Here is a 10,001-nt window from a genome sequence, read left to right as displayed (position 1 = left end):
AGTCCTCAGCATGAGGGAGCATGACTGGAACTGCAAATGATTCAGTAAATGCATGGTGATGTTACTGAGGCTCAGGTTTTGTACCTGTCAGTTCCGCAGCCTTCTAAGGAGGCTTTATCTTATTAAATGTAGTTGACTAGCCATAAACACAGTAAAAGATTAATAAGACTCCATATGAATCACAGTCACAAAATGCTTCGTGCCTGAGAGTATTAAAATGTCTTTAAGCAGCTGCCAGCTATAGCTCAGAGCACTATATGACTAAAGTGCTATTTCTGAAAGTCTTGAGTCAGTGCATCTAACTGGACTTTACAGTGGACAATCCAAAAGGCTATTTATATTCAAAAATAATTTGGCAAGTCTTGTTCATCAAACCAGTTTTCCAGACACAAAGACTCCACTTAAAAATTTGTTCTTGGATTTACTGCCCTTAAAAATGAAGTTAAATGAAATTATCTGGCTCATCAGAAGAACAAGTCTGCTAAGGCAGTTCTGGATTAATTAGAAGTGATGAAGTTTTTGCTGCTGGGTTACCTCAAGACCCAAAGTTAGTAAGCACAGAAATGAAGTGACAAACATTAAGCACATGTGGAAAAAAAGTACCAGGAACACTATATGAGAATTAGGACTTTATGGTAAACGTGGGACAGAATATTCACAGTTTAAATAAATCATTATTAAAAAGCGTTTTAGGAAAGTGCAGAGGTGTCAACACAGACTAAAAATATATTTTATTCTTACCATTTGAGACTGGCTCCGGGGACAGCCATTGATATCTTCAACCTTTTCATTTGCTAAACAAAAACAGTGAGGAGAAAAGCAGAAGTAAACAATGAGACAAAACTTTCCTTACCACCCCCTGGCCAAAAAAAAAAAACCACCTAAAAAACCAAAACAAAAAAAAAAAACAGAAGAAGAGCAGAAAAGAGACAGCAATTAAGTGCACAGGGTTTTGTTGACACAGAGCTCCTTTCTAAGTAAAGCTCAGTCGTACAGTAACAACACTCTTGTTAGCAGCAGTTGCTTCCACATGCCAAATCATGCAAAGGGGGAAGTGCGAAGGAGGTCACTGCTAATTCTTCAGCCCCTGCAAAATAACTGCTGACATGAAATCTTCCACAATTGTCTTTGCAGGGTGAGGATACAGTTTCAAGGCATCCCAGAAAGTATGAGCCACTCCAACTAACAAAATGCACACATGGGAGACATATGGTTTAATGGAGCATTCATTTCTGACAATTCAAAGTGTGTAAGATACAGTTCTGGCCATTTAAAGTATGGTTAAACAGCCACTTCCAAACATGCTCACATAAACATATTTTTTAATTAAGACAAGGACGAACCACACAAATATCAGAGACATATGGACCCAGTCAAATTGTATTATTCAGGGTTCATCTTATTGTTAAATACATTCAACTTGAATTATATATTCCCCCATGCAAGGAGTCAGCTCGCAGTGCTTCTCTCAGCCCTGGTCTTACCAATGATCTGGATGATTTCTGCTAGCAGAACTCCATCTGCAATGTCCTGTTGCAAATCCTTGATCAACCGCTTGTGGCCAGATTTTGCTAGGTAGTGGTTAGCCCAGTCAGTGTAAATCTGCAGAGCAGAGGGGGAGGGCAAGGGGGAGAGGGGGAAGAGAGAAAAGAAGACAATAAAAATTCTTAAAACAAATGTTGGCTTGCACACCAGAACTATTCTGGATCACATTCCCATTTAAGAAGTCAGCACCAAAGGAAACAATTTTAACGTTGTGTTTTTTGCCCTTTTTTTTTTTTTAAACAGCCATGCCCCTCCCCCTGCCATTCTGTTTTATTTTAACTTCAAATGATTCAGGCTGTTTCACGAGGGTTCAAACTTGCTGTGACCGAGCAAAATTCCCCTTATGACTGTAAAGGAAACTCCTGTCGTAAATCAGTCACATCTACCGCAATTCCACCTCCCACCGTGTTTCTACCTCTATGCATGCCCCACCACCAACTTTCACCCTCTGGGGCTGCCTAAGAGAAAGTGACAGCAGGGACGTGCGCCTGCCTTTTGATAAAAGTTCGTCAGGTTGTCGCTGGCGATCCCACGCCCGGCGATGCCTCCGCGACACTTTCTGCAGGAATCACCATGTCCTGTCACGCAGGGACAGGTCGTTTGTCCCCTCGCCTACGGTTCAGCATGCTGTAATGTGCACAGAGGAGACTGAGAGCACCAGATGTACAGTAGTCTCATCGCTGGAATTAGAGTATATATTCTGCAAATATGCTGCGTCCTTTCTCCGCCAAAAGAGGAGGGGGGAAGGGTGAGACTGAGCAGCACCAAATACTTAGCAACAGGCAGCACAAAAATGGCACTTATCAACAAAGCGTTGAAAAGGACCAGCTGAACTACATCCTCCAAAATACGGGAGGAGGGGGCGTTGAAGAGAGAGGTTGAAGGCATTTTGTAAGGCGTATACGTACACGGAGAGCTCATTTGGTAACACCTACAGCACGCAGACAAAGGGAACCAGGTTGACTTAGGGTGGGATAAGAGGAAGAGACACCTTCACCTATGTACCGAAGGAAGAGTGTAGCCCGAGAGGTGCTCATGCCATCCCGGGGTGTCCCAGCACGCAGAGGCAGCTCGGACTCGCGGAGCTTGGCGCAGGGGTGTCACACAGCTGGAGGGTATCGGTGGCCCTTGGCAGCCAGCGCTGGCTCCCTTTTGCGGGGTGTCCGTGGCCTCTCTCCTCACCCCAGAAAAAAGGACTTGGACAGAACCTCCCACTGCCGTGGGATGTTACCACTGAGAGAAAGCTTATATGTACGACAGCATCACTGTGTAAGTAAATATAATATCTAAGGTTCTTTCTCTGCTGAGAATATTGTTTGAAAATGTTGAAGCTGCACCTCTTCCATAAAAACAATATGAGCTCACTTTATAAACATCCTTTTATTTAACCCCACAGACCCTTGGGAGGAAGGGGTCAGAATCCCATTTTGTGAACAGAAAAACAGAGGCCAAAGCCATCAACTACTTGCTTAGTTCACCAAGGAAATCTGTGGCAGAGCCAGGGCAGGAGAATGGATGCAATTCCCAGTCCAGAGTCTTACCCAGAGAACCAGCATCCACTTTCCACCCAGCAAAAGTGTCACTGCTGAGTCCATGCTCACATGCTAGGGACTCCTTTACTATCTGAGTACCTTTGTCACAGATTTTCTCCCTTTTCATTAAAAGAGACAGAGAATTGTAACTTGTTTGCTCTACCCTGTTTCTTCCCATGCTCCTGCAGGTGGATCACCAGCTGGTTTGCCATAGCCTTCTTGACAGCTTTAGAACTTTAGATAACTCCATAGAATTAAACTGTGGAAGCAGATTCAGCTCTCCCGTACCCAAAGGATGCTGCTGTTAGATGAGGCCCTAAATTTCCCTGCTGCACCCAGAAGTCTGCTTCAGCCACCTGTGTTTTCACTGACTGATAGTCTTTTTTCACTATTACAGGTGAGTGACATGAAAGGCTCCATTAAAATGTTTTTTAACACCAACTGTAGCTAAGAAAGCGTTTCTTCAACTGTATAACCATATATAATGAATGCTAATGTGGAGTCTCTAAAGATTGTCTGAACACATATTTAGAACAATATAAAATCATGATGATAAAAGATGCATACCACACCCATAGCATCATGTATTCCCTACTACTAGTATTTCAACTTCAGTCATTCTTCTAAAGTAATGTCTCAGAAATATTCTCTGAGCTATTACTATAAGCAGAACTATTTTCTGTAATCTGATGAAACTGATCCATTGGAACATACAGAAGTTAATACCCACTAATATTATTTTAGGTTAGTTTCACATTACAAATAAAAATACTTTACCAAGCATTTCCTTTTTCATTTGTCACACCCAAACATAATCTGGTGTACCAATCCTAATTTTGACTACAGTTTGAACTATCCTCTCACTAAGCAGCCAGGGAAATTTCAGTCTAGCAGCTGCTTTGCAAGTATCTAGTATTCAAAGAATGGACTTCACCCACCCATCCACCCCCTTCATAATTTTCTTTTCTCATTAATTCAAAAGTGACAGGCGTAAAGAATGTAAACAGTGTTTTGTAAACAAAGGTTGATAATCCGCAAATACAAAAACTTTACTGATGGTCAGCATTTTGATAGTAATGGAATGGTAGAGAAAAAATACTGGGAGGAGGCAGTGGTAAACGAGGAGTTTTTTCACTTTAGAAGTATTCTAAAAAAAATCAAAAAGGCAAAGAGTCGTTGACAGAGACAATATAGCAAACCAACACCCAGTTGGCAGTGGAATGTCACATTTAATTTCCTCTCTTTCGGTAGGGATCACCACTTGCTTCTGTTTCCCCCCTTCCCCGTAGGATGCCCTTCTCATTCATCTCATTCTTCCAGGGACCCAACTGCTCAGGAGTCAGTTGTAAAAAATGAAAAGGATGTAGATATACACATGAAATTATAAGAATATACACGCCACTATATTCTTTTTACATTAAATTCTCTGATGCAAATATGGGAAGTAGAGAATCCTCCCCTCCACAATTTTTAAGTATCAATGTAACTATGCACCTCTAGAAATTTTATCTTAAACCCCTTCGGAAAACATAAAGCTCCAGTGTACATCATCATTGACAATACTCAGTTTGCAAAGGATAGAAGTCATGCAGAACAGAAGATAAAAAAATCAGTAGCTTCATGCAACAGTCTGCTTTTTATGGGTGCTCCCCTTTCACTGGGTGCTGAGCACCTCTAAGGGGGGAGCTATGCATGCTCCCCCTCTTTTCGGAACTAGCAACAGATCATTTCATCTTGCACTAATTGTGCAGTGATGTTTCCCAAAACTCCTCTTATCTTAGATTTTTCTATGATGAGGCTGTTTCAGAGAACACCACACACATGAGGGTTAGTCGTTGCAACACTTCCTCCCCGCTCCACTGCTTGCTCCAGTAACCCTGCCTTCCAGCTACACACTGGGCCGGGCTGCTGACTTACTCATTTCCTCTCCAAGCTTCCTCTCCTACCACCCTGCTTTACAGGCACGTCTGACCGGGGAGTATTCGACTTCAACGCTAGGCTCCGACCGCTGACAACATATGGGAGAGCCGTCGTTATCTGTGACGCGAAGGACCAGTCTCAGCAACACGATAACGCAACAGACCCGATCCTGTGTTTGTGTGGTCCGAGCCCTGTCGCGGCGCCTGGTGATTTAACTGCTTGCAACACGAAACAGGATTCAGCGGGGCAAGCCGAGCTCGGGCACAGCCTGCTCATGTTAACAACGGTTTCCCCTAGCATTCCTCAGCCGCTTGTCATGCTAACCTTCAAGAGAGTAGAGGAAATAAACTCTGATACCCAAATATAGTTATGAACTTCACCTCGACACTTCACACGTAGCTATAAGGAGCACAGTAGAGCTGCTTGGCAGGATCCGTAATGAAACAATACACTTGGTAATGCGGTAGTTTAACGAAGTGAAAAAGAGAAAGGATCTCACAGGTTACTGCCTTTCTTAGAAAATGCTTTGATCATAAACCGTGTGATTATACATCAGGCAGTGCTATAATGCATCCTCTTTAAAATTAATACAGAAATGTTACCACCCACAATCAATGTCAAGTGGGAAATGTCAGATGGATTTCAGAAGTACAGTCAGCCTAATGCAATAATAATGCATGACACTTCGTTAGCATCTTCCACAAAAGCATCTCAACGTGCTTTCCAGGCACAAATGAGATCACTCCTACATATTTATTATTTCTGTAGATGTGGGGAAACTGAGGTATAAAGGCTGTCTCGGCGGATTTTTTTTTTTTAATGTGGCTCACTCAAGGGCAAACAGAGCTGGGAATACAACCCAGATATTCTGAGTTGTAATCATTTCTTCTATATGCTTTTTTATCAGGCATTTTTATAAATAGACTTGGTGGGAAAATGCATATTCCGAGAATCAGGATCCTTCTGCATATTTTTGCTTGTTTGCTGCAGAATATAGAGTTTCAGATCTGAAAATGGTCTCCTGCTGCTATCGAGAAGACAGCTTTCCATACTTAGAGTATGCCTCTGTCACTCCCTTATGTGCCAATGCTGCTGCTTAGGAAGAACAGCAGTTGCTGCCAACTGAGTTATGCCGACCTCGTGACAGATTTCCATGCCATTTAGGAGCATAGGTTATATTTGAAAAATATTTAAATATTTTTCCACTATATGAAAAAGTTCCTCCTCCCCAAATATGTGGGAATAAACAGATAGTATCCAATTCTCATCACTTATCCTTTAAAATACTCACTAGGAGACAACTGTATCCTCATTCATCAGCATGAAAGAATGGAAATGCTGTCCCCCAGTGCTCACTCTCATGCTCTCTTCTGTGCACGATACCACCCTAATACCTTTGGGGGTGGGGAGGCTTTTTAAGAACTCCATTCCTTTTTAAGAGCTCCTTTTCCCAAAAGGAATCTGTAGGCAACAGCAAGCTTCCCACAGATTTTTCTTTCCTCTTTATCTTGTAGCAAACAAGAGTTGGAGAAATGGAGGGAAAAGTTATCTGTTACAAAAGTGTTGCTAGCAGTATACCTGGGTTGCAATGGTTCACAGCAATATACAATACTACTTTTTAGCACAGCAGGATTCTGTCTTTTATTCTATGATTGGATTATGTCAATACATTTCATAATCCTTTTTTTTTTCTTTTAAAAAATTTGGAATAAAGGAAAATGAAACTATTAAAAAGCCCCAACACCAGAATTTTAACAGTCAGTCAAAGTGGAAATATGGCACTGTTAGCTTAACAAAAGGGCTATATGACTTTCTGGTGTAATGTATTTACCCTGCTTAAAATGTTGCCATTGGACACAACTGATAGTTGATAGCACTTAGAGCTTTTCCCTCATACATGCTCATTCAAATCATGCTCATAGAAGAAGAGACTGATGACTTGTTTCTGTTGTTCTCCAGTATGCTACAAAATGGGCCGTAAAGGCTGTATATCTATTTCCTAGGCGGTTTTCCAGTGTGTGGCCTACCCTGTATGTTGAACACCCAGCAGAGCCTACATAACAGTCCCAGAGTCCCTGATGAAGAGGATTTGCCAGAGGAGAGGGCATGACCACAGCTCTACTTCAACGTAGCTATTCTTGGCTAATAAATTGTGGGTAGCAAAACACATGTTGGAGTGTCCCTGAAGCTGCTTGTATCTATAAAGAGAAGCTGGGCAATGCATTGACTAGCGCTAGAATAGAGTGAGGAAATCAGATTACAATGAGACACCTTTCTTCTTCCCACTGACTCTGCACTAAGGAAAACTTAACTGGAAGGCAGGATCTGACCTTTTAAATATTTTCTTATTGGAGGTTATTTCTCTGGGTTGCAAAAGAATAATTTATTCGTTTCAGTCCCCCATTTAGCAAGGAAAAGGGCTATGGAAAACAATGGTTCACATTTAGACTGCCATAAGAGACAGATCAAGCATCCAATTTATGTCCAGATTTAATGGACTATAGAAAACACACTGCGACTCATTTGCTATAAAGTAAAGCTGGGGGTGGCACTTTTTGTAACATTAAGCAAATTACATGAGAAGGAAAAATATTTACACAATTAAAAATATATGGCCAGAAAATGAAACTAGAATGACTTAATTTATAGGCAAGATGGAAGCCAATGCATTTCATTTAACAAAATGAAATGAGTATTAAATGACATTCCACAAACCCTGTTTCTAAATCCCACTGAGCAAATGAGAACAATTACGAGTTAAGGAATAGAAACCATTTAGAGGGCTACATACCAATTAACCAAAATGTCAGAATCCCTATAGCATGATTCTATTTTGTAAATAGCAGCATGTATCCATCAACACTACTCAGTAATTTTCAGATAAAAATACAATTAAATAAAACTCCACTAATCCCAGCTAAGAAAATTAATAGAAACAATACTCTTCAACAATCACTGGCAAGCTTTAGGTGACTTACCCAGCTTTAAGGGGGTTGTTTTATATTCCAAGTTTCACTTACGGTTTGTGATCTACTCACCCAAGTAACATTTGTACTGACTTAATGTGCTCTCTTTCTTCCCATTTCTTACCAAACCCCAACTCAGAATTAATTTAATACATGTGTTTGAGGCCAATATTCACCAACGGCACAGGGGCAAGACTTTTGATGCATCTGTGCCAGATGAAAGGTAACAGTACAAGCCTCTGAGCATGTATTTGTGTGTGTATTTGTGTGTAAGGTTTGCTAAGTGATTTGTATATGGCACAGTTAAAAATCCAACTCTTTATAGAATGAAATAACTTTTTCATGGTTTGAAAAGAATCATACAGATTGGCTTTACAGTTGAATCGTATCATTTTGTTTATTGGTTTATTGCAGCTACTCTTCAGTCCTGTGCAATAGCAGTAAAGTACCACAGGAAGGAGCCAGATATTCATCCTGCAGCTGCAGAGGACCCAACCAGACAGCTGCTTCTCTGCAGACTTGTGCTGCTGCTGCGAAGCGATACTTGTTATGGGAGCGACACCACCACAGTTAATATTGGCCTTGAGCTTCCTGAATTAACAGGAGACAATACTAAGTGCCACACAGAGCAATCCTCCAAAACAGTCAGCCTTGAGATTTCCTCTTATAAATACTCCATATATTTGTCTGTACAACTTTGGAATTATTTCTTAGATATATTTTTTAACTTTGAAGTACATTTCAGCATCTGTTTAGTGAAAGTACAATAAAATACAGGACCTGTTATTCAATACAGCTTTTACATAAAACATTGATTCAAACAAACATCTCAGTTAACTTGATTAGTATGAGGAAGACCAGGATTCCCTGCTGGGAGTAAGTGTTACACCTAGAGACCGCACTCAGAAGGTAAATCTGTCTTAGCATTTTAGTTCAGATCAGGAGCGCGCTTCTAAAGGCAGTCTTGTATCACTTGTGCTCTCTCAGAGATTCCCTTCACATGAAATGAAATGGAGAGATGTGCTTCAAGAGCATGCTGAATGCACTCCATTCACTAACCAGCATTTAGTCCATGCAACAAAACGAGAACTAATCCAAGTAACCCTCCAGCCCCAAAATGTGTACCTTGGATGCTGGTTCCTTAATACCAAACTGGTTTTCTCTACAGAGCAACCCTTCCTGTTAATGTTGACATATGCGTGCCCCAGAAGTGATGGGGGAAAGGGAGTGTATGTGACAGAAAAAGCTGCTGACTGTCCTGCCTGCTGGGACATACACTGAGATGCTTCTGTAAGCTGGTGTGATGCTATAGTAGTGACAAATACAAGGGGAGGACATGCTTTGGTCTTGACAGTGGTGACGTGTGAAGAAATTAATTTGATCAAAAGGACAGTGCCAGCATTCTTTAATACAAATAAACAAACTGAAATATATGAAACTCCCTCTCTCTCCTGTATGTGCGCACACACTTGAACATCATCCAAGCCTGCCCAAAGCTTGAGCTGTGGCTGTCTGTGACAGTTCCTGGCTAAAGAGATCTCCCCTGAAAGAAACAGCTGATTTGGGAAGGAGCATCTGTGCCTGTCCAAAGGAAGAAGGGTAAAAAGAAAGCCATATTTCTACTTTTCTGGGCATCCAGGATAGCAATGATGGCCCTCTACACCAGAGGCCCCATTCCATTCCCCTGAATGAGACTTCCTATACTCTAAACTTGCATGAATCTTATTTCTCATAAATGTCTTGTCACTGCTAGGATAATTTTCATGACTAGTCCTGCATTCACTTTAATAAACAAACCCACAGTAAGCAAAGTCAAGCTTTCTGTAAACGGAAAAATGAACTGAATTTGCATAGGTTTCCTTAGCGGCTCACCAATATCACGACAACACAGAAGAACAGAGAAAAAACTTCTACAATCTCAGACCTGACTGGAAATCACGAAGTACTTTACAGAACAAAATCATCATTGCTTTGCTGATTCCTTTTTTGTTCACAAGCAAGAAGCCACGCTTAGTATCAGCCAGACCATTCCTGGATG

At 41.2% G+C, this 10,001-nt stretch overlaps 1 protein-coding gene and 1 long non-coding RNA gene across 15 annotated transcripts in view; one reads left to right on the top strand and one right to left on the bottom strand.

Annotated features, from left to right (window-relative positions):
• Positions 1-10,001, bottom strand: part of NAV3 (neuron navigator 3) — a 564,703-nt gene that overhangs the window by 191,340 nt on the left and 363,362 nt on the right. For 12 of the 14 annotated variants that reach the window (XM_075495976.1, XM_075495912.1, XM_075495921.1 and 9 more), the window contains 2 exons: positions 1,485-1,602; positions 742-794 (listed from right to left, as the gene is read on the bottom strand). In XM_075495976.1, coding sequence (XP_075352091.1) covers positions 742-794; positions 1,485-1,602 — 171 coding nt within the window. Of the gene's footprint in view, positions 1-741; positions 795-881; positions 1,022-1,484; positions 1,603-4,994; positions 5,207-10,001 lie in introns of those variants that run through there. The other 2 variants (XM_075495984.1, XM_075495992.1) reach the window with 2 other exon arrangements.
• On the top strand, positions 1,703-6,974 carry LOC142407039 (uncharacterized). The gene is made up of 3 exons (XR_012774801.1): positions 1,703-2,814; positions 2,942-3,474; positions 5,039-6,974. It is a non-coding gene; the product is annotated as an uncharacterized LOC142407039 (long non-coding RNA).

This window comes from Mycteria americana, chromosome 1, assembly GCF_035582795.1.
Source record: "Mycteria americana isolate JAX WOST 10 ecotype Jacksonville Zoo and Gardens chromosome 1, USCA_MyAme_1.0, whole genome shotgun sequence".
In the NCBI taxonomy this organism is placed as follows: domain Eukaryota; kingdom Metazoa; phylum Chordata; class Aves; order Ciconiiformes; family Ciconiidae; genus Mycteria; species Mycteria americana.
The sequence above is the reverse complement of the archived record's forward strand: the minus strand, read 5'-3'. Positions and strand labels throughout refer to the sequence as shown.